A 24,553-nucleotide genomic window follows, 5' to 3' on the forward strand; every position below is an offset into this window, starting at 1 on the left:
TCTCATTTATTTTAACTCCCACCCCCATTTCTATTCCCCGACTTCCCATGTGCAACCTTCCTAATATGTTTGATATGCATCTTTTTGTTTGTATGTATTTTTAGAAAATGTTTATTGTTTTTGTATGAAAAAAAAAAATTTTATAGAAAGTTAAGAAAAGTACATAGGAAATTATTCCTAATTTTCCTACCCAATGATAGCACAATGAAACTTTCCCATCTGTTTTCTAGATGTTTTCTTGAGGAGGTGGGAGGGGGAAGCCTGGCTTCCTCCTAATTTACATGGTGCTACTTTATGTTATAAGCATTCCTCTGTATTCTTAAAAATCTTTGTAAAAACATCATTTGTAATGGCCATATAAGGTTTCATCAATTAATTAGAACCCGGAGTATCATTCATTTTTTAAAATTTAGGACTAGGAGATGTATACAAGAATATTCAGGGAAATTTCTAGGATAATAAAAATGAATTTGATCATTGAAGGAAAAAACAAAACTATAATGAAACAAAATAAATCTGAGCTATTTATTTGCCAAAAAAAAAAAAAAAAAAAAAAAAAAAAAAAAAAAAAAGAATAAAGAAATCTTTCCTAGAAGCCAGAAGACTTGGGCTTAATTCACTGTGTGGACCTGAGAAGTCCTTCACCTCTCTGAGTCTCTGTTCCTGCATTTGTAAAATGAGGCCTCTGGAAGCCGGGCACAGTGGCTCGTGCTTGTAATCTCAGCACTTTGGGAGGCTGAGGCAGGAAAATCACTTAAGCCCAGGAATTTGAGGCCAGTCTGGGTAACATAGGGAGACCCCGTCTCTACAGAAAAGTTTAAAAATTAGCTGGGCATGGTTGCACATGGCTGTAGCCCCAGCTACTCGGGAGGCTGAGGTGGGAGGATCGCTTGAGCCCAGGAGGTCGAGGCTGCAGTGAGCCGAGACTGTGCCGCTGCTCTCCAGCCTGGGCAACACAGTAAGACCCTGTTTCAAAAAAATTTTTTTTGAAATGAGGCCTCTGGATTCCTAAATATGACATGAACAAAATGTTGGTGTGGGTGCCAATTACTTGAATAGGGGACTGGATGTCTTCCTCAGGAAGGCACAATTGCAGTGTCAATGTCATCTCAGTCAACAGCACTACAATCCATCTATCCTGCTGCTCTATACAGGGAGCCCAGATTTCTCTGTGTTTGATTTCTTTTGTGAAGAAAGCTTTGCCCTAGTTATTATTCCTAGAATAAAAGGCTATGACTGGTGTTCACAGTGGCGGTAGCAGGTTCCACGTGCTTTTGATGCTTCATCACATTTTTGGTGTTACTTTTTTTTTTTGCAGTTTTCGTGGTTTTATTTAAACATGAATAAAGCATGCGTGCAAGTGAAAAAAAAAAAAAAAAACAAAACAAAAAAAAAAAAAAAAAAAGAAATTAGCAACTAATCACACTCCGGGGACTGTTGTGGGGTGGGGGGAGGGGGGATGGACAGCATTAGGAGATATACCTAATGCTAAATGACGAGTTAATGGGTGCAGCACACCAACATGGCACATGGATACATATGTAACAAACCTGCACATTGTGCACATGTACCCTAAAACCTAAAGTATAATAAAAAAAAAAAAGAAATTAGCAACTAAATACAGAGGCTTGGTGTTCTGTCCTGTTTAGCAAGACAGTAACCCTGGCCCTACTTGTGTAATATTCTTTCACCAGCAACAGCCAAGCTTCTTGCTAGTTTTCTATACTCATTTAGTCACTTCCTTACCTTCCATTCGCTCAAACCTTCTCCAATCTAGGTTCCAGCCCCGTCACTCAGCAGACATTATTCTCATTAAAGTGATGAATATAGCCACATCACTAACCAAGGGACACGTTTCTCTCCTTGCCTCAACCTCGTGGTGGCAAAAACCTCTACTGACATTAACACACTCCGCTTGATCGTTTTCTGCTTTGGCTTCTTAGAAGAATATGTATTTGTTTATAAATAGATGATTTTCTTAGATCAGTTTTAGGGTCACAGCAAAATGGAGTGGAAAATACAATTCAATATAGTTCACATATACTCCCTGTCCCTACACAGGCATAGCCCCTTCCGCAATCCCCATCCCCCAACAGAGAGAGGCACGTGTGTTGCAACTGACGAACCTACGCTGATGCACTGTCGCCACCCGGGGGCCCTAGCGTACATTGGGGTTCGCTCTTGGTGGTGTACACTCTGTGGGTTTACACAGATGCATAACGACACGTATCTGCCTTGGCTTTGGCAGGCCCCCATTCTCCTTCCTCCTACCTTTCAGGTGATGCCTCTGCACTCCTTCACTGCTTCTCTTCTGCCCAATTATTTTAAGTGCGTAAGTTCCTTAAGGCCAATCAGATTCTCTTCATTCACTTATTTGTACATTTATATATTTGCTGTGTGCTGGCCTCTACTAGACACCATGATTCCAGAGACCAGGACAGACTCAAGGCCCGTCCTCATGGAACCTACAGCCCAGCAGGGAAGACAGACATTAAATAATTAATATTTGTGAGGAGAACTTGGAGAAAAAGGACAAACAGGTAAGGGGCCTCCAGTGGGCAGAGGGGAGCCCTAGTATAGAAGGTCAGCAATGAGTTCTCAGAGGAGGAAGTGGCCTTTAAGCTAAGAGCTGACAGGAGAGTAGGAATTGGCCAGGCAAAAGATGTAAGAGTGCATGTATGCATGTAAGTGTGTATGCATGGGTGCGTATGTGAGTGTGTGCATGAGTGCCTGTGTGTGTGCATGCATGTTGGCAAGGTGCAGGGAAGGGGACAGTCCAGGAGAGAAGCCTGTTGCAGGCAGAGGGAGCAGCAGAGAAGAGGGCCCAGGTGTGGGACTGCAGGGTGCCTTCCAGAACTGGAGGAGTTCAGGCGGAGGGAGAGCAGGATAAGCTGAGGCAGGAGGGACCTCCCTTCCACAGCTCACACACGCCCGCCCCCTGTACACCCAGGGCTCCTGTGTGTGCCCAGGAGCCCAGAGCTCTCCTCTGCACCCCAGGCCTGAATAGCCAAATGCCTACTTGATATCTCAACTGATATGTCCTGCTCCATTGGTGAGCCAATGACCTTGCTATCAACCCAGAAGTTGATCCTGTCACCTCGCTCTTACCTCACCTACAAAATGCACTCAGTCACTGAGGCCTGCTAATCCAACCTCTTAAAGAGATCTCAGGCCTCTCAGCTCACACTGCTTCTCACAGCCACTAACCTGGCATAGGCTCTTTCCTGCATCCCTCGGATCACCCACCTGGCCCTTGAGTCCTCAGTCTTGCTCCCTCCCAGCACACATACATTCGTTCCCACACTTGGGTCACAGTCATCTTTCTTACCCCAATCCGACCACACCCCTCCCCTTCCCCCTTCTTTTCCTCAAAATAAAGTTCAACTCCTTAATACCGACCACAAGGCCCCTGCAATCTGACTCTTGCACCCACTCTGGCCCCAATTCACCCCCACCATCTAGTCAGGGTCTGGGGAAGAGAGATGGGCTCTGGGAAGGAGCTCACACCCTTATCATCCCTTCTAGGCTGTTTCTCCTCCTACGAAATATCAGGATGGACATTTCAGGTCTTCCCAGGGCTGAAATCCAGGAGGTGCCCAGAGGAGTGTTTCCCAACCCTTTGGCCTTCAAAGACCCTTATTATTATCTCCCAGGGTCCTCGGCTTTGTCTGTGAACAAGCAGTGTTTATGAAGTTGGCATTCTCAGTGTAAGCTGATCAGAGACACAGAAAGGCCAATGAAAGCTTCTGGGCTCTCAACGGACAGGGTGTTCAGTCGGGAATTACAGAACTATGGCTAGGGGCAAAGAACTGTAACATTCAGGCAAACTGGACTTCCTTAGCCTCCCCAGAAACCTGCAAAGAGCTCTTAGAGCCCAGCAGGTCTGGAGGCTCCAGGGAAGTGTGCAGATGGCCATAAGGTCGCTTCCAGCACCAGTGCTCCAGGAGAGAAAATGGGGCAACTCTGGAGAAGGGAGACTGCAGTGGATAGAGAGATGCCAGATCAGGAGGAGTCAAGGACCCTGACCCCCACAAACTTCAGAGCAGTCTAGATCCAAGGTCCCCAGAGTGGCCATGTTTATATCCTGAATAATCCCCTCCCTTGCATGTGGGTGGGACCTGTGAATTGCTTCTAAGCAATAGTATACAGCAAAGGTTATACAATGTCACTCCCAAGATTAGGTTAAGTTATATGGCAAAGGTAATGTGACTTCTGTAATTCGGTTATAGTATATAAAAGGCTCTGTCTTATTAGAGACACTCATGGGCCTAAGGAGAGGGTCAAGTAGCAAAGAACTGCGGGCAACCTCTAATTGCTGAGAGTGACCCCCGGCCAACAATCAGCAAGAGAACAGGACTTCAGTCCAACAACCATAGGAGGTGAATTCAGGTCTCAACAACCTGACGACCTTGGAAGCAGATCTTTCCCGTCGAGCCTGGGATGAGACCACAGCCCTGGACAACTCCTGACTGCAGCCCAGCCTGGCAAGACCTGAAGCAGAGAACTCTGCTAGGTTGTGCCTTGACTTCTGACATACAGAAACTAAAAAATGATAAATGTGTGTGACTTTGAGTATGAAAGTTTGTGATCATTTGTTAGGTAGTAATAGAAAGCTGATATAGCCGTGGTGTCCTAGGACTGGCAGACACTTCTCTCTCTGCTTTCCTGTTCTTTCCTTCCATTCTCTGTGGCTGACTGTCTCTTGTCTTTCAGCTTCATCTCCTGTCTCCATCTACATCTCCGTCTCGGAATACTGACTGCCAACTCTTAACAGCCCTTAGCTCAAGCCACAACTCAGCCACACACCACCCCCATGGCCTTGGGCAAACCACTTTACCCTTCTGGCCTTCAATTTCCTGATCTGTAAGAGAAATAATAAAAAGGTTATTGTTAGGATTAAAAAGAGATAATGCACTGAAGTGTCTAACCAGAGTTTGTGTAAAACGCCCAGATACTAGGGCAAGTCTTGGACCTAATACAGTGTCTGAACTTTAAGCTGGGAGCCCCCCAGGAGCCAGGCAGGGTGTCTTTGGCTGCCAACATTCAATTGTGCAACATTTAATTTGCACTACCACATGCCAGGTCCTGGAGAAATGGAGAGTAATCAGCCAAGGTCCCTGTGTTCTTAGTCTAGCCCCAATGCTGGGAACATTGCCCTTCTGGCCCCAGCAGCGGGGACGGGGCGGTGCTGCACCCTTCCCACTCTTACCAAACTTACCATACCACTGAGCAGCTGACCTACGATCACTTCTGTCCAGATGGCTTGGGTCACAGGCGAGGTGGTGTGGGTAGAAGTCAACAGAAAGCACTGGAAGGGCCGGGCGTGGTGGCTCACGCCTGTAATCCCAGCACTTTGGGAGGCCGAGGCGGGTGGATCACCTGAGTCAGGAGTTCAAGACCAGCCTGACCAAAATGGTGAAACCCTGTCTTGACTAAAAAGACAAAAATTAGCCAGGCGTGGTGGCACACGCCTATAATCCCAGCTACTTGGGAGGCTGGGGCAAAGAATCGTTTGAACCCAGGAGGCGGAGGCTGCAGTGGGCCGAAATCATACCACTGCACTCCGGCCTGGGCAACAGAGTGAGACCATCTCAAAGAAAAAAAAAAAAAAAGAAACCACTGGAGGGTAGTGTGGAGAACAACTGATTTAACAACCTTTACTATACAGAAGAGGAAACTGACGCCCGAAACAAAGAGGATTTGCTCAAATAACAGCTGGACCCAGCTGGCAATCCTGACTCTCAAAGAGCTAACAGCCTAGAAGAGAGACAAGTTCAGACACATGAAACATAAAAGGACAGTGTGGGGGATGGGGCAGCAGAGCAGGGGAGTTCCAAAAAGATTTCCATAGGCAGAAAGGAAGGAAGAGGAGCCAAGTCAGGGCACAGCTAGGGCAAAACACAGAGGTAACACACCTTCAAATGAGCCCATGGGTAGAGGAGGGAGGATGGAAAGGTCAGCTTGTGGTGGAGAACCTTAGTGCAGCTAAGGAGTTGAAGGACAGCCATTAATTACAGTCATGGGCAGCATGATGATGTTTTAGTTAGTCAGCTACAGACCACATATAAGACATACAAGTCCCATCAGACTGTAATGGAGCTGAAAAATTCCTATTGCCTAGTGACACTATAGCTGTCGTAACATCATAGCGCAATGCAACACTCATATGCTGGTGGTGAGGCTGGTGTAAACTAGCCGGCTTTACCAGTGATACAAAAGCACAGCACATACAATTAGGCCCACAACATAATACTTGATAATGATAATAAATTACTATGTTTTGGGTTTACATATTTACAATATTATTTTTACCATTATTTTAGAGTATACTCCTACTTTTTATTTTTAATTTTTTTGAGACAGGGTCTTAACTCTGTTGCCCAGGCTGGAGTGCAGTAACACGATCATGGCTCGCTCATGGGTTAAAGACCTTTGGGCTCACTTGCAAATATCAGGAATCCTTCATATTGGACAGCCTTGACCTCCCTGGCTCAAGCCATCCTCCCACCTCAGCCTCCTGAGTAGCAGGGGCTACAGGTATGCACAACCATACTTGGATAATTTTTGTATTTTTTTGCAGAGAAGGGGTTTCACCATGTTTCCCAGGCTGGTCTCAAACTCCTGGGCTAAAGCAATCTGCCTGCCTCACCCTCTCAAAGTTCTGGGATTACAAGAGTGAGCCAGGTGAGCCACTGTACCTGGCCTGGGCCATGTGTACTCCTACTTATTTAAAAAAAAAAAAAAAGAAAAAAGTTCAGTGTAACACAGCCTCAGGCAGGTCCTTCAGTAGGTATTCCTGATTGTTATCATAGGAGATGACAGCTCCATGCATGTTATCACCCCTGAAGACCTTCCAGTGGGACAAGATGTGGAGGTGGAAGACAGTGGCAGGCCTAGGCTCGTGTGTGTGCCTGTGTCTTTGTTTTTAACAAAAAAAGTTTAAGAATTAAAATTTTTAAAAGCTTATAAAATAAGGATCTAAAGAAGAAAACATTTTTTGTACAGCTGTACAATGTGTTTGTGTTTTAAGTTGTTACTACAAAAGAGTCAAAAGTTGAAAAAATTGAAAAGTTTATAAAGTAAAAACAGTAAGCTAAGGTTAATTTATCATTGAAGAAAGAAACATTTGTAAAGCAAATTTAGTGTAGCCTAGGTGTACAGTGTTATAGAGTCTACAGTAGTGTACAGTAATGTCCTAGGCCAGGGGTCCCCCACCCCCGGGCTGTGGACCCATCCCAGTCTGTGGCCTGCTAGGAACTGGGCCACACAGCAGGAGGTGAGCAGCCTCATCTGTATTTACAGCAGCTCCCCATGGCTTGAATTACCACCTGAGTTCCACCTCCTATCAGATCAGTGGTGGCATCAGAATCTCATAGGAGTGAGAACCCTATTGTGAACTGTGCATGTGAGGGATCTAGGTTGTTGCGAGCTCCTTATGAGAATCTAATGCCTGATCATCTGAGGTGGAACAGTTTCATCCCCAAACCATCTGGCCCCCCGCAAGTCCGTGGAAAAACTGTCTTTCATGAAAACAGTCCCTGGTGCCAAACCAGTCCCTGCTGTCCTAGGCCTTCACATTCACTCACCATTCACTCGCTGACTCACCCAGTGCAGCTTCCAGTCCCGCAAGCTCCATTTATGGTAACTGCCCAATACAGGTGTACTATTTAAAAAATCTTTTAGACTGTATTATACTGTGTCTTTTCTATGTTCAGATACACATTTACCATTGTGTTACAGTTGCCTACAGTATTCAGCCCAGTACCATGCTGTCCAGGTTTGTATTCTAGGAGCAACAGGCTATACACCACGTAGCCTCAGTGTGCAGTAGGCTACCCCATCTAGGACTGTGTAGGTGCACTCTGTGATGCTCCCACAATGACCACAATCACCTAATAATCCATTTCTCAGAATGTAGTCCCGTTGTTAAGCAACACATGACTCTATGAGAAATAAAGCTGCTAAGAACAGTGAAGAGTGGTTTACCACCCAACCTCAAGCTCAAGGGCAGCAGGTAAAATATAACAGTGCTCTTGTGCCATCAGCCCCAGTGGAAGGCGGAACCCGCAGCTTCTAATATGAACATCAAATGACCCCAACTCATTCCCTGTGAGGGTTCCTTGTGTGATCTCGTCCCCATGCCTCCTCCGCACTGTCATCTTGGTTTCTGTCTCTCCTTCTCTCACTGACTTTTCCTGCCCTTTGAGCCCTCTGGCAGGGGCAGAGGCTTAATCTGCTGATACTTGTCATTCTTGTTTGGAAAAATGATTCCCGATATTTGCAAGTGAACCTAAAGGTCTTTAACCCATGACAATTTTGTGTTTGCAGATGTACAAGTCTGTATTTTGAGTCACTGAATTACTAGAAGAGCCGGTGATTACCTAATGGTTGAGAACACAGGCTTTGAAATCAGACCTGGTTCAAATAACTTAACCTTCTGTGCCTCAGGTTTTTAATCTGTAAAGTGGGGAGAATAATCTTGACTGTCTCAAGAGCTGTTGCCAGTTGGGTAGTGAACTAAGCATGAGATTGGGGGTATAAGGTTCAGCAATATCAACCGTTCAAGGAAATTCTCACCAAGCGGTGCAGTGGGACACTAGGTGGCCTGTCCGTGTCCACTGAAAGTGGTAGATGCACACTTGGGAACAGTGGGCAACAGCAGGCAGCAAGGAACTGGATTTTATGGCAAAGCCCCCCTTCAAACTTGGTGTCAAGCCGGTAAAAAGGAAGCAATACTGCTGGGGAAGGGGCGGCAGGCGCCATGTCCGGCCACGAAGGTGGCAAGAAGCCACTGAAACAGCCCAAGAAGCAGGCCAAGGAGATGGACGAGGAAGATAAGGCTTTCAAGCAGAAACAAAAGGAGAAGCAGAAGAAACTCGAGGAGCTAAAATCGAAGGCCACGGGGAAGAGGCCCTTAGCCACAAGTGGAATTAAGAAATCTGGCAAAAAGTAAGCTGTTCCTTGTGCCTACGGAGATGGTGACCCTTTATTTCATCCGTATTTAAACCCCTCTATTCCCTGCCATAACATCTTTTGCCACCTATAGCTGGAATTAAGTGTTGTCTTGGAGCTGTTGTACATTTAAGAATAAACTTTTGTAAAAAAAAAAAAAGGAAGCAATACAACGAAATGTACAGTACAATGCCATCTGTGTATCAAATGCAGGAGACGGGATGAGATGGGGGGAGGAGACCCAAGGCAGGAGAAGCGCCTAGCCCTGATGGTTACGAGCAGAGGACTGAGGAGCGTTATCAGCACCACTGAATGCTCCAGAAGTCCAAACAACAACAACAACAAAAACGCAACACGCGATCGGAGGTGTTTTCTGCCAGTGACCCGCGAACTTTGTCCCCAACCCCCGCCCCCGCTCCATACTACCCTTGATCTTGGCCAAAAGGCGGAGAAACAGCGAACTTTTCCCTGGAGCCAGAAGGACGCAAAGGTTCGCTAGCGGCCCAGGGCGGGGCGCGGCTGGAGAAGCACCCTTCTCACTCTGACCGCTGCCGCACTGGGCACTGGGACTGGCTCCGCTGCCTCCGCCCCCGAACCGGGCCGGGACCCTTGGCGGGGGAGGGGAACGCGCACTTGAACGCTCCTGGCCTGGGGGCCGCGGGACCCAGTCCTACCCGTGCGGACCCCGCTTCCCCTTCCACACAGTCGGAAGACCCCAAAGGTTTGAAGAGACCGAGGTTGCCAGAGGCCCCCCGCCCCCAGCTAGAGTCGGAAGCCACTAAGGCGGCCGCCCACCTCTCGGGCCTGGAGCGGTTTGGGGCGCCTAGAACTGGGAGGGAGGGACTGGGGATCGAATCCTTCAACGCACTGAGCGGCCCACCTGCGTGCCCCCAGCTGCCTCCGGACCCGGCCTAGTCCCAGTCGCGTCATGCGCGCGCCCCGGGACTGCGCATTTACCTTGGTCCGGACCCGCCAGGGCGCGCACTTGGATCTCGGAGCCCCTGGCCGCCCCGTCGGAAGCGCAGCCGCGGGCCCGAAGGGGCCTCCAGGGGCGCAGGAGGCACAGAACGCGCAGCATCCGGGCGCAGGCTGGGAGTGAAGGTGCTTCTCCGGCCCTGCACCGTCTCGGCTCCCGCTGAGAGCTCGCAGTTCCGGCGGCGGGCGAAGCCTTCGCCAATTGCTCCACCTATGGGCCAAGCGTCTGTTGCCTCCTTCCGCACCTCCTGGGGGCAGGGAGACTTGAGCGGAGGAGGTCGGGGGAAGCCCAGCTCCTCTGTGTGATTTGGGGTAACCCTGTCAACCTCCCAGCGTCAGTGTTTTAATCCTGTAAAATGGGGATAATAGTGACTACCCTGTGGTGGTGTGAAGATTAAATGGGGTGTGTGAACCTTGCTTGCACATATGCTCAATTTCATTTTTTAAATGAAATGACATTTAAGGAGTCCCTTGAGCGTGTCTACACTCGCAAACTTCACTGCTTCACCTCCCATTTGCGCCTCACTTTTTTTTTTTTTTTTGAGACGGAGTCTAGCTGTGTCGCCCAGGCTGGAGTGCAGTGCCTTGATCTTGGCTCACTGTAACCTCCGCCTCTGGGTTCAAGCGATTCTCATGCCTCAACCTCCCAAGTAGCTGGGACTACAGGTGTGCGTCACCATGCCCAGGTAATTTTTGTATTTTTAGTAGAGACGGGGTTTCACCATGTTGGCCAGGATGGTCTTGATTTCTTGACCTCATGATCTGCCCGCCTCGGCCTCCCAAAGTGCTGGGATTACAGGCATGAGCCACCGCGCCCAGCCTTTTTTTTTTTTTTTTTTTTTTTTTTTTTTTTTGAGACAGAGTCTCGTTTTGTTGCCCAGGCTGGAGTGCCAAGATCTTGGCTTGCTGCACCCTCCGTCTCCTGGGTTCAAGTGATTCTCCTGCCTCAGCCTCCCAAGTAGCTAGGAATACAGGCATGCACCACCATGCTCGGCTAATTTTTGTATTTTTAGTAGAGACAGGGTTTCACTATGTTGGCCAGGCTGGTCTCAGACTCTTGACCTGAGGTGATCCGCTGATGTTGGCCTTGTGAAGTGCTGGGATTATAGGTGTGAGCCACTGCACCCAGCCTATTTTCTTTTCTTTTTTTTTTTTTTTTTTGAGATGGAGTCTTGCTCTGTCACCCAGGCTGGAGTGCAGTGGCATGATCTCAGCTCACTGCAAGCTCCGCCTCCCGGGTTCACTCCACTCTTCTGTCTCAGTCTCCCCGGCAGCTGGGACAAGATGGCCTATTTTCTTAAAAACCAAAAGTAATCTGCAGATTGGGGAGACACTGCCTCTGGTGTAAATTGCACCACATTCTGGAGTAGAGGGGAACTGGCTTAAACAGGAAGTTTCCTCTCTAGCTCTCAAATAGGTCTACATATGCAAATAAAGGATTTACATTTCAGTCCCAGTTGGCTGAAAATAACTGAGTCCTGATTGGGTAGTTTATTTGTTTCCTTCTTCTACTTTCCTTTCAGGCTCCAGGGGTACATGTGCATGTTTGTCATTACACGGGTAAATGTAGGGAGACCCCCTGAAACTATTGCAACGGAATAAAAGATGAAATGCTCCTGATTATTGTAAATACAAAATTACGTGCAGGATTGTGTAAAGACAATGCCAGGTGGGACTGCCAGAACGAGCCAACAGTGCTTGATGTGCTTCCCCCTGCAGAGAGCCTATGAATGGACGTGCAGTCAGGGAGGTTTCACATCACCAAGATTCCCTATCCCAGAAAAGCAGATGTTCATAACTCTGGGAATGGAATGCGACCCTTGTGGAGAGCCTATAAACGGACGCATGGGGGGGTGCCTGTCCATATGGGTAAGATAGGGCTATAAGGCCCTCATCTTGCCACGGCTCTTCTAGGCCTCTTTAGGGTTAAGGCATACTCCCTTCTGAGAATTTCTGGTCTAACCATTGTCTAGCTTCACGTCCTATTTCCATGGATTGTTTGTAACCAGCTTTTGTTGCAATTGTTACTGCTGATTAATATCTTGCTAATCATAGGTTATGGAAAGATTGTGTTTCTATTGGAAGGCTCAGTTAGAAATTACTGATGCACACACTATACTGTAAATTCTTATCTCTGTATACTGTACTTCTACATACAAATGTACTGTACTTCTACATACAAATGTTATGTTAAAGAATTACTTCATCCCCATGTGACCATCTCACCTCATAATCAAATGACCCTAAATCCCTCACTAACCTACCCCTGCCCTCACTAAACTTAATAATAAATGCTGGTATATCCAGTGCATTGTTGGCACCACGGGACCAGAAGGCGGTGACTCCCCTGGACCCAGCTTTCACTATCTTGTGTGTGTCTATTATTTCTCAACCTGCCAATCCGCCTGGGAACAAAGAGAGAGCCCCGTTGCATTGCGGGCTGCTGGCCAGATCCCGCAATAGTCAGGAGTTTGAGACAAGCCTGGCCAACATGATGAAACCCTGTCTCTATTAAACATACAAAAAAATTAGCTGGGCATGGTGGCGGGCGCCTGTAATCCCAGCTACTTGGGAGGCTGAAGCAGGAGAATCACCTGAACTCAGAAGGCACAGGTTCAGTGAGCTGAGATTGCGCCACTGCACTCCAGGCTGGGCAATGAGCGAAACTCTGTCTCAAAAAAAAAGTTTACTCTATTAGTTTTAAACACAGCATATACACACTGCTGATGTGAATATCTTTAAATGAAAAGCAACTGGTAATTTATATCAAAATTATAAATGCACAAGCTCATTGCCCCAGAAATTCCAATTTAAAAAATTTAACCTACAGATAAATCCACACAGCTGTGAAATGACATGTGTTCATGGCTGTACATTGCAGCATTGTTTATAATAGCAAAAGATTGGAAGCATATGGTGCTGGCATGTGCTTCTGGTGAGGCCTCAGGAAGCTTACAATCATGGCTCAAGGTGACAGGGATCCAGCATGTCACGTGGCGAGAATAGGAACAAGAAAATGAGGTGGGGAGGTCCCAGTTTATCACCAAGGGGTTGGCGCTAAACCATTCACAAGGGATCTGTCGCTATGATCCAATCACCTCCCAACAGGGCCCACCTCCAACATTGGGAATCATATTTCAACATGAGATTTGGAGGGGTCAAACACCCAAACTATATCACAGTCTTAATATCCATCAATAGAGGGTTGGTTAAATAAATTATGGGGCTGTGTGTGGTGGCTCGCCCTATTATTCCAACACTTCGGAAGGCTAAGGCAGGTCCGTCACTGGAAGCCAGGAGTTTGAAAGCAGCCTGGGAAACATAGCAAGCCCCTATCTCTACTTAAGAAAAAAAAAAAAGTACATCGAGAATCTGAATACTATGCAGCTATAACAAAACACAGGAAACGTTTATGCATTGATATGAAACAATCTTCAAAATCTATTGGTATATGAAACAAGTCAAAATGCAGAATAGTGTGTAAAGAAAGCTAAAATTTGGCCGGGTCTGGTGGCTCATGCTCATGAACCTAGCACTTTGGGAGGCCGAGGCAGGAGGATTGCTTGAGGCCAGGAGTTCAAGACCAACCTAGCCAACGTAGCAAAACCCCACCTCTATTAAAAGAAATAATAAAGAAAACAAAAATTTGTGTTAACAAAGGGGATAACAGTATGCATGTGTATATTTGATTGTATTTACATAAAATAGCTTTGGAAGGATGGGGGGAAGAACTGAGAGGCTGGGAATAGGGGTAACAGAGACAAGTTTTACAGTTTGACCTGTTACACTTTTTTGGACATGGGATGTTGTTGTTGCCCAGATTGGAGGGTGCAGTGGCAGTATCTTGGCTCACTGTAGCTTCTGCCTCCTGGGCTCAGGTGATCCTCCCACCTCACCCTCCTGAGTAGCTAGGACCACAGGTACATGCCACAACATTGGCTAATTTTTGTATTTCTTGTAGAGATGGGGTTTTGCCATGTTGCCAAGGTTGGTCTCGAATTCCTGAGCTCAAGTGATTTGCCCACCTTGGCCTTCCAAAGTGCTGGCATTACAGGTGTGAACCAGCATGCCTGGCCCCTTTTATACTTTTTGAATCTTGATGTTTGAAGTATAACTTACTCAAAATAAATAATGAAAATGAAAATAAAGCACAATGACAAAAATTAAAAACATGCCTTAGCAAAAATAAAAATAAAACTAATATATACACAAAATCAAAACATACAAACTAGCCAGGCCTGGTGGCTCATGCCGGTAATCCCTGTACTTTAGGAGGCTGAGGTGGGTGGGTCACCTGAGGTCAGGAGTTTAAGACCAGCCTAGCCAACATGGTGAAACCCTGTCTCTACTAAAAATACAAAAATTAGCCAGGTGTGGTGGTGGGCGCCTGTAATCCCAGCTACTCAGGAGGCTGAGGCACAAGAATCACTTGAACCCAGGAGGTGGAGGTTGTAGTGAGCCGAGATCACACAACTGCACTCCACTCTGGGCAACAGAGTGAGATTCTGTCTTAAAAAAAAAAAAAAAAAAAAGGTAGCAAAAACAAAACATACAAACTATAGTTAGGTATAAGATTAAAAGAAAAACCCTCCCTCCTCCATATTCCATGCATTTATTGTATTCTATTTTATTGAGGCAGGGTCTCGCTCTGTTGCCCACGTTGGAGCACAGTGGTGCCATCAGTTCACTACAACCTCAGACTCCTGGGCTCAGGGGATCCTCCTGTCTCAGCCTTCCAAGTAGCTGGGACTACAGGAGTGGGCCACCATACTCAGCTCATTGTTAAATTTTTCGTAGAGACAGAGGTCTCCCTATGTTGCCCAGGCTGGTTTCAAACTCCTGGCCTCAAGTGATCCTCCCACCTCAGCCTCCCAAAGTGCTGGGATTACAGGTGCGAGCCCCCATGACTGGCCTCCACCCATTTAAAAAGATTTTTCTTGTTTTTCTTCTTTTTTTTAGAGATAGGGAGCTATGTTGCCCAAGTTGGTCTTGAATTCTTGGGCTCAATCAGTCCTCCCATTTTGGCCTCCCAAAGTGCTGGGATTACAGGCATGAGCCACTGTGCCTTGCTGCTTTTTGTCTTTTTGTTTTTACAGAAAAGGTCTCACTATGCTGTCCAGGCTGGAGCGCAGTGGCTATTCACAGGCATAATCATAGCTCATTGCAGCCTTGAACTCCTGGACTCAAGCAGCCTTTCTGCCTCAGCTCCTCAAGTACATGGGATTACAGTCGTGTACCACCACACCCAGCTTAAAAGGATATTTGTTATATTTTATCTGGCATTTCTGGGTGTTTTTTTTTGGTGCACTTATTCATGCCACAAAGTAAGTGGTACTTATGTAAGTGTACAGTGATTTACCAGGTTCCTTTCTAACATAGCTTGCTTAAATTCACAGGTCGACTAATGTTTCATTTCATGTGCACGCTAAGTGAAGCTGGTTAGTGATGACCATAAGCAGGTGCAGAAGCTTTCACTGTTTTACTTATTGTATCAGTACTCCTGATTTTATAAATGATGAGGTTCATCAACCCCATTCCTACTCAAATCTCCTGATAAACTTGGGTATAATAGGGCTTCATGGGGATCCAAACATTTTTAATAATGTTTTGAAGCATATTGGTGTGGGACAAACAGCTCAGGCTACCCCAGAGCCCCACAACCAATGACTTAGAAAAGTCTGTGTTTTATAGTGGGAAATGTTTGGCTTATTTAGTCCTTCACTTGGAAAGGGAAGTGTTTTTTCTCAGTCTTTTCGGTATTAACAAATACCTTTTATGTTACTATCTATCCCCTCTGCCCCTCTATGGACTCTTATTTTGAAAGCAATATCCAGTGGACAGCCAGCATTTGTTACATAACAATTAATCTTGACCTTAGGACTTGTTGTTCTATTAGGTTGGTAACTTTGTCTGATCTACCAATCATATTGCTGTCTTGTCAGTCCATCAGTTTTGAGAAACAACTGTACACGTCAGTGCCCTGACTTGTGCTTGTTTTTCTTTTTTTTTTTTTTTTTGTTTCGTTTTGTTTTTTTAGAGACATTGTCTTGGTATGTTGCCCAGGCTGGACTGCAGTGGCTATTCAGAGGGGTAATCATAGCACATTTGTAGCCTTGAATTCCCAGGCTCCAGTGATCCTTCTGCCGAAGCCTCCTGAGCAGATGGGAGGCGTGCATCACTGAGCACAGCAGATTTTACTAAGTTGGTCTAGTCCTAGCTCAGTAGTTCTTTACTTAGCACAGAGGGGGCTTCTTAGAATCTCCTAAACTTGATCTTAGCCAAATGGCCAAGAAGCAATCCTTAGAATCTTCTAGGAGAGCCTTTCTAAATGCTGATACTGCAAACCAAAAAGTATATGAAACAGATCTCAATTAATTTAGAAGTTAATTTTGCCAAGTTTAAGGACGTGCATCATCTTTGGAGACAGGTCCGTGCCTTTCTCCAAAGATGATTTTGAGGGCTTCAGTTTTTATAGCGGAAGGGGCAGATATTGGGGAAGGATGAATAAATTTAAAAAAGATGTGGGTAGATAAGAGGCAAACGGTTGCATTCTTCTGAGTCTTTGATCAGCCTTCACATGTGAGAGGCGGGTAGAGAAATAGTCACTTATGCATTCATCTAGCTCAATGAATCTGCATTTTTACATAAGATAAAATAAGCCTGGGGGCCGGGCGCGGTGGCTCACGCTTGTAATCCCAGCACTTTGGGAGGCCAAGGTGGGTAGATCACCTGAGGTCAGGAGTTCCAGACCAGCCTGGCCAACATGGCGAAACCCCATCTCTACTAAAAATACAAAAATTAGCGGGGCGTGGTGGCGCGCGCCTGTAATCCCAGATACTCGGGAGGCTGAGGCAGGAGGATTGCTTGAACCCTGGAGGCGGAGGTTGCAGTGAGCCGAGTTCGCGGCATTGCACTCCAGCCTGGGCGACAGAGCGAGACTCAGGTCTCAAATAAACAAACAAACAAATAAACATGGAAGGCTGTTTCTCCCCGGTTTGCTGGAATAAAGTCTCTGTCTTCCAAATTCCTTTTCGGAGAACTTTTGTTCACAAGATTTAAAAAGAAGGTCAGGCAGCTGGTGACGGAGCCTGGGTTTTTTGATTTAGACATTGTATCCATGTGTGAAATCCTGCCCATCCCCGCTTTCTTGGTGTCCTGTGAGTTTTAATTCATGAATTCACTCTCAACTGCCACCGCTAACAGGACACAGGCCAATTCCAACACGAACCCCAACGGCTCTCCTCAGGGTCACCTTTCATGAGTCCGCTTTCCGGCCAACCCCTCCTCTCAGTCTTAGGCCCCACTGCAAGCCTACTCCCGCTCACCGTACAGAACCTAAGCACAGGATCAGAGATGGGAACGGGCTGACTCAGTTCCACGCCCAAGTCCGCAAATTAGGGCTTCGGCTGCCTAAGGGCTAGAGAACTCTCCCCGCCCCACAGGACGCGCCCCGCCCGCGCCCCGCCCCCTCCTTCTCCCCCCACGCACGCGCACTCTCACGCGCCTGTGTTGCCGCCAGCGGCCCTGCCTTCGGGCCTCAGGGAGCTCTGGTGCAGTCTCCGCCTGTCAGAGCCGAAAGTCATCCTCGGCGCCCGCCCCGGTCCCGCACTGGTGCAGCCATGTCCTCTTCCCAGTGGGAGCCTGCGCCCCTGCGCCGGGTGTTCGTGGTGGGGGTTGGCATGACCAAGGTAAACCGAGCAGCGGCCCGGCTGGCCCGCTGAGGCTCGGGGGCGGTCGGTGCCTGGGTTTCTCTGTCCCTCCGGTCTCCTAGCTTCTGCTGCTCCGCGCGTGGGGCATCGGCGTGGCGACTTGGTGGCTTGTAATCTGCGGAATCTCTGGGGTCATAGCGTCTCGGGCTGGTTCCTGCGGCCTTCTGCTTCCTCCTTCCCTTTTCTTCTGGTCAGAGTTCATGAGGCAGCCCCGAGATAATCCAAGGATCTCACCTCTTTAGCTTCTGAGCGGAGTCCCAAGGTGTGTGGGCTGGCTTGTCCCGGAGGGAGGCAGGTCGCGAATGCCGCCTGCTCGGCCCTCCCAGGAGCAGCCCCCACAGGAGCCCTCGTAGAGACAGCTCCAGATGTGGATGGCGAGGAGAAACGCTCCTGATGCCCAGCGCCCGGCCCGAGTGGCAGATGCCGGCCTCCCTCTGTCCCTCCAGTGACTGCTTGGGACCCGGACGCCGCAGGCTCCCATGGCCGTTTTCCCCTCATCGCCCGCATGCTCCTTAATGCCAAACTGCCTTTCGTTTCTCCCCGGACGCAGTTGTCTGATGCCTCTGTTGCTTTGCTTCTGTTCTGTTTGTACCGTGTATCTTCACCTGTTAACTTTTGTGCATCCTGAAAGGATCCGTTCAGATCGGATCTTCTCCAGGACGCCTCGGATCCTCCTGACTTTCCCCTAGAGCCTTGCACTGTGCTTACCTCTGTCCTGCACTTACTGTGCTCTGCAGTACCGGGCAGTACCGAAGCTCATATGCGTCTGCGCGCCCCCTTAGCATGGCAGCTCCTCTAGACCGAGTACCTGGCTTATTCACTGCTGTGCCCCTCGTCCTGAACGTTCCTGATGCCTGAAGACCCTCAGTGAATGTTAGTTGAACAATACTAAATGGATATGCTTTGTGAAAGAGTTCTAGGGAGAGTTCTATTTCTGAGAAAACAGCCCTAAAATGTTTATTATTTTACCAGTGGGCTGAGCATACCTAATCCAGTCCAACATGTAAATAGGCCGAGGCCGGTGGCTCACGCCTGTAATCCCAGCACTTTGGGAGGCCAAGGCAGGTGGATCACCTGAGGTCAAGATTTCGAGACCAGCCTGGCCAACATGGTGAAACCCCATCTCTATTAAAAATACAAAAATTAGCCGGGCATGGTAGCATACGCCAGCTATTCGGGAGGCTGAGGTGGGAGGATTGCTTGAGCCTGAGAGATGGAGGTTGCAGTGAGCTGAGATCACGCAGCTGCACCTCAGCCTGGGCCATAGAGTCAGTCCTTGTCTCAACAAAAACGAAAAATATCCATGTAAATGGAAAAGTGGACCAATCCTTATGAAGCAGAAGGACATCACCCTAGTGTTTGGCAGAAGGGGAGGCTTCTAACACAGGTGGACAGTAAGATCTTTCGAAGTAAGGTATTAATGCAGTCAAACCTTCCTCTGGCTGCTGAATGCCTGATTATATGTGCTGTATGGAAAAACACAGTTGTCTAAACCTTTGGGAAATAGCTGTATTCCTTTTTCCTCAAGTTGGGAGTTAGAGGTTGGGGAGGTGTTACAGTCCAGAGGAATGTGGTGAGGAGTTTGGGTAGTGCCATTAATGATGTGCCTGTTTGGCCAGTGTACTTTCCTATGGGTCTGGTCTTCTGCACCTTGGGGCAGAGTTTGATGGAGGAGGGAGAAATATTGACCAGACAACACTGTAACACTTTTTTTTTTTTTTTTTTTGGAAGGCAGGGTTTTGCTCCGTCAACCAGATGGGAATGCAGTGGTGCAATCATAGCTCACTGCAGCCTTGAACTCCTGGACTCTAGCAATCCTCCCAAGTAGCTAGGACTACAGGCATGCTACTATACCTGCCTAATTAAAAAAAATTTTTTTTTGTAGAGACAGGGTCTCACTGCTTACTACTAGATGGGTCTCATTTCTACCATATATTACTGTTATAATTTATCATAATACTTTATTTTTATTTTTATTTTTTGAGACAGAGTCTTACTCTGTCCCCCAGTCTGGAGTGCAGTGGGGCAATCTCAGCTCACTGCAACCTCTGCCTCCCAGGTTCAAGTGATTCTTCTGCTTAGCCTCCCAAGTAGGTGGGATTACAGGTGTGTGCCACCATGCCCAGCTACTTTTTGTATTTTTATTTAATTATTTTTTGACACAGATTCTTGCTCTGTTGCCCAGGCCGGAATGCAGTGGCGGGATCTCGGCTCACTGCAAGCTCCTCCTCCTGGATTCACGCCATTCTCCTGCCTCAGCCTCCCGAGTAGCTGGGACTACAGGCGCCCACTACCACATCCGGCTAATTTTTTGTATTTTTTAGTAGATATGGGGTTTCACCGTGTTAGCCAGGATGGTCTTAACCTCCAGATCTCGTGATCCACCCGCCTTGGACTCCCAAAGTGCTGGGATTACAGGCGTGAGCCACCGCACCTGGCCGTCAACAGGTTTTGACACAACTAAGTCACAGCTGCCATCTGGCTGACAGCAAGCCTCTTGACTTATGCTGCCTATCTCCTGATATACCCTCTTTTCATCTACTTAAATTTTATCTTTCAAGAACTAGTCTAAGTCCCATACCTTCTTAAAACTTCCTCAGACTACTCTAAGTTACACTGGTCACCTTTTTTGAAATTCTGGTGCCCTTATAGTCAGAACATATAATTTAGCACTTCAGTTTTCTAGTACTTTTATGTGTGGTAATTTCATGAAATACATTTTACATCACAATCCAGTACACACATACAAAACTTATTTGTAACAACTGAAACAATTTGTTAAAACAACGCTTATTACATGTGGTGAACTCTTGGTATCCCTAAGGTATATCTTAAAAAAAAAAAATTGCTGCTTGGCTGGATGTGGTAGCTCATGCCTCAAATCTCAGCACTTTAGGAGGCTGCGGCGGGTGTATCTCTTGAGCCCAGGATTTGAGAACAGCCTGGGCGATATTGGCAAAACCCCATCTCTACTAAAAATACAAAAAATTAGCTGGGCTTAGTGGCGCACATCTATAGTCCCAACCACTCGGGAGGCTTAGCTGGGAGGATCACCTGAGCCTGGGAAGTCGAGGCTGCAGTGAGCCCTGTTTGAGCCACCACACTGCAGCCCGGATAATGGGAGGAGACTCTGTCTCAGAAAAAAAAAAAAGTGCTGCTCACAACCTACTAAATTGATTTGGTCATAATCTAATAAGTTCAAATTTCAGTTTGAAAAATATTACATTATTTAATTCTCACCATGTAATGGATTTTTATATCCATTCAATTATCTGACTCTGAGGCTCAGAGGGGCTAAGTACTTTATTTTGGTGCAGCTTTTAAGTTTTGGAACTGCCTTTCTTAAAATCTTGTGCTCTTTCCATGCCATCTCTACTGTATACTACTGTTATAATTTATCATTGAAACATATATTCAGTAAATATTCTATGGGTTATATGCTAGAGATGCAAAAATGAAAAAAACAAAGTTCGTGTTTTAAAGAAATGTCTAATCTGGAGGAGAAAAGAATAAACCAGTAGTTTAAATAAGATTATTTGAGATATCTGGTTAAACATGGCAGATTGAGAACATGAATTTATCTCTGTTGGTGCTTTCCATATCCCACTAAAGCAACAATAAGGAAAGAAAATGATATTAATCCACAAGGGCAAAGTGAGTAGGAAAGGAAACAATAGCTGAGAGATAGTGGAAAATTTTTGGAAGATTCTAAAGTTGATGGAAAAGTGGTCACTGACTCAGAGCAGAGGGACCACTACCTGAGTTCCTGAAGAGGGGTTATACTGGTTGAGTCTCCCAGCAGAACTCCAGAAGGCCCAAAACTTGGATATACTAGGTGCCAGGTAGGGTGGGAAAGAAGAAAAAGACTATTCTAAGGAACAGTTAGGTCCCAAGATATCTTTTATTACCAGGTGACTTTACCTTTTCTTAGCAGAGTATTGGAGACTTTTTCTCTGGGGAAACTGAACAGATGAAGAGGCTCTAGAATCATCTGAGCTGTTAGGCCCAAGTTGAAAAAAAGGGAATTAAATTGAATTCTGCATGCTAAAGGGTAGTAGTACTTCCTAGCTGTGAGAAGCAACACTGGTAGTCACACATATACTACCTTCCTGGCAGAGATTTGGAAAACTATTTGAAACGGCTCCAGAGAAAAGCCAGCTTGCTACTCCATCATCTTGTGGTGAAGATCAGCAGTTGATAAGCTTCATTCATGCAGAGAGCTTCCTTCAGGCTTTTAATTGTTTTAATTATGAACAAATAGCCAAGGATCACCAGATATTCAAGGAAAATTTCCAACAAGACAACCTCAACCCCCCACTCAAAAACAACAAAATACTAAGGAAAAAATTTGGAAGAGGGATCAGAAGACACTTAGGGAACAAAAGAAAACCTAAACTGCAACAACCTCAGGGAGATAAGCGAAAATACTACATCTCAAAGAACTGAATGCTATTAAAAAAAAAAAGACATAGGAAAGAGCTCTTAGGAAATTAAACATATTTTGACCAAAACAAAATATTCAATAGAAGATAACGTAAAGGAAATCTGGAAAATGGAGCAAGAACAAAGAAATGGGTATTAGGAAAGAAAATAAAATTAAATGACTAATAAAAAAGATCCAATATCTAGTTAATGAGTTCTAGAAAAAGAACTGAGAACACAGAAGCTAGGAAATTATCAGAGAAATAATAGAGAATTTTCCGAACTGAATTTTTCAGTTTGAAAAGCCAATCCAATGAATAAAAAGAAAACTCATATCAAGGCACATTATCATGAAATATCAGAACCGTAGCATTAGATTTCTCAACAGAAACCTTGGAAGCTACAAATGACAGAATAATGCTTTCAAAATTCTTAAGTAAAATTTTTTATCCTAGAATTCTATTCCCTAATAAATAATCCAAATTTGAGGGTAGAAAAAAATTTTTTAATGTAAGCACTAAAAAATTAACTTTTTACACATCCCTACTCATAAAGCTAATTAGAGAATGAATGTGTCCACCAAAATGGTGGAGTAAACCAAGGAAGAAGATACTGGATCCTGGAAACAGGGTAACATAGAATAGTGAGAAAAGCCCCAGGATGGCGTCTGTGCAATGACTCAGTTCGGAATATGTTCTGGGTGGTTCCAGGAGGGAGGTCTCTAGAAAAAAACATTTTGACCATGTGGACTATGGTTTTAGGAGAGATTTTTGAGGTGAGTATATTAGAGTTGGAGTTAGGCATATAAAAAGCAAATGAAATACATGAGTTAGGCAAATTAAACTCAGTAATTATGTTACTGAGCATTAGCATTAGTATTGTTATGAGATTATTATGTGTGTAACATGGCTTAAAATACATAAATAAATAGAATTCTACTTCATCCCTTGGTGCTTGAGAATTAAGATTCTTGGTGGAGAAGAAAAGAGATACAGATGTAATACAGAAGGGAGTAGGTAAAAAATTCTATAATTCTGAAAAAGTATTAGTATAAACTTTAATTAATATTTCATCTTTAAATATTTTTCTGGCTCTGTCCACTGAAGAAGCTTAGAAATAATGACCAAATCTGTTACATCCATACCATTGTGATCTTAAAATTCTTTTTCTACTAGAAGAAATGGCTGGTTGCAGAAATTGCTTATTCCACATAGGGCAGGAAATGTACAACGTGAGTCTAGAATATTTTGTCACTCCTAATTGCAAGGAAGTTATCAAAGCCTACTTGAGTGATGCTGAAAGGATTCAGGAGCCAACCTGTAGTTCTCACTTACCAAAGCTGAGAAAATTTGAGCTTTAAAAAAGATAGTAATTGCAATTGATTAAAACCCATCAGGCTGGGCATGGTGGCTCATGCCTGTAATCGTAGCACTTTGGGAGGCCGAGCCTTAATTAAGCCCAGGAGTTTGAAACCAGCCTGGGCAACATGGCGAAACCTCGTCTCTACTAAAAAAATAAAAATCAAAAATTAAGAAAAAAAACCCATCAAGTATGTGTAAACATGAGTTTGTGATAATATTTTAAAAATCAACTAATTATAGTCTTTGGAGGATAACAGGGAACCTACTCATTGTCTTGAAAATTGACAAAGGGAAACAATCATATGTTTATTGTTTTCCTGTATGAACTGTATCACTGGATAATTAAATAGTAGATGAGGAGTAGTGTCTTCTATAAATGTATTTAAGTAATAACTGAAAAAGAAATGACAGAACATTACCATCATTTTTGACAGCTGCCAATGAATTGATCTAGCAGGGGTTCTCAAAATATGGTTTGTGGAGTCCTTGGGGTAGTCTCTGAGACCCTTTGAGGGGACCTGAAAGATCAAGACTATTCATAATAACACTAAGATATTGTTTGCCATTTTCATTGTATGTTGACATTTACACTGATGGTGCAAAAGTAATGGTGGGTAACACTGTTGGCATCTTAGCATGAATCAAAGCACTGGCACCAAACTAGTAGTCACTGTATTTGTCATGCACTTATGCATTCACAGGAAAAAGAAAAGCACTAATTTTCACTTAAGACCTCGATGAAGCAGAAAACATTTGTTAATTTTATTGAATCTCAACCCTTAAGAGATGATTTGCATTATGAGCTAAACCAACTACTTTTTTCATGAAACACGTTTTACTTGAGAGAACAAATGGCACACATGTGATGGTTAATTCATACTTGAGTATTTTACAGACATTTTCTCAAAAATGAATGAAGTCAGCAATCACTTCAAGGAAAACAACTGAAGTGTTTGTTTCTAAAGATAAAATTTGGGCTTTCAAGTGAAAATTGGAATTTTAGAAAACTGGTATCTGCTTGATACCTTCCTACTACTTAAAAGTTGTTTTTTTGTTTTTTAACAGGATAGGTAATATTAACAAAGGTAAGTTTTTGGAATTATATAAAGTCAAAATTTGAAAGGGCTGTATAAC

At 45.3% G+C, this 24,553-nt stretch overlaps 3 protein-coding genes and 1 pseudogene across 21 annotated transcripts in view; 2 read left to right on the top strand and 2 right to left on the bottom strand.

Moving 5' to 3' along the window:
• Positions 1–10,542, bottom strand: part of ECHDC2 (enoyl-CoA hydratase domain containing 2) — a 35,510-nt gene extending 24,968 nt beyond the window's left edge. For 4 of the 13 annotated variants that reach the window (XM_055235269.2, XM_055235267.2, XM_055235260.2 and 1 more), the window contains exon 1: positions 9,910–10,541. In XM_055235269.2, coding sequence (XP_055091244.1) covers positions 9,910–10,030 — 121 coding nt within the window. In that variant the 5' untranslated portion in view covers positions 10,031–10,541. The other 9 variants (XM_055235258.2, XM_063613849.1, XM_055235262.2 and 6 more) reach the window with 7 other exon arrangements.
• On the top strand, positions 8,222–9,112 carry LOC129458890 (translation machinery-associated protein 7-like). The gene has a single exon (XM_055235276.2). It carries the CDS (start codon positions 8,762–8,764, stop codon positions 8,951–8,953), a length of 192 nt encoding a protein of 63 aa, XP_055091251.1. The 5' UTR covers positions 8,222–8,761; the 3' UTR covers positions 8,954–9,112.
• Positions 10,543–14,445: 3,903 nt separating the features above from the next.
• Positions 14,446–17,242, bottom strand: LOC134731987 (ATP synthase subunit ATP5MJ, mitochondrial-like; annotated as a pseudogene).
• A 142-nt stretch (positions 17,243–17,384) lies between these two features.
• SCP2 (sterol carrier protein 2) overlaps positions 17,385–24,553 on the top strand; it is a 132,134-nt gene continuing 124,965 nt past the window's right edge. For 2 of the 7 annotated variants that reach the window (XM_055235249.2, XM_055235252.2), the window contains exon 1: positions 17,440–17,615. In XM_055235249.2, the coding sequence (XP_055091224.1) occupies positions 17,547–17,615 (69 nt within the window). In that variant the 5' untranslated portion in view covers positions 17,440–17,546. Of the gene's footprint in view, positions 17,616–24,553 lie in introns of all 7 variants that reach the window. The other 5 variants (XM_055235250.2, XM_063613848.1, XM_055235247.2 and 2 more) reach the window with 5 other exon arrangements.

This window comes from Symphalangus syndactylus, chromosome 19, assembly GCF_028878055.3.
Source record: "Symphalangus syndactylus isolate Jambi chromosome 19, NHGRI_mSymSyn1-v2.1_pri, whole genome shotgun sequence".
Lineage (NCBI taxonomy): Eukaryota > Metazoa > Chordata > Mammalia > Primates > Hylobatidae > Symphalangus > Symphalangus syndactylus.

What these genes read in the sequence shown, in the direction of transcription:
- LOC129458890 (XM_055235276.2), top strand. Translation starts at nt 8,762, where the DNA reads ATGTCCGGCCACGAAGGTGGCAAGAAGCCACTGAAACAGCCCAAGAAG.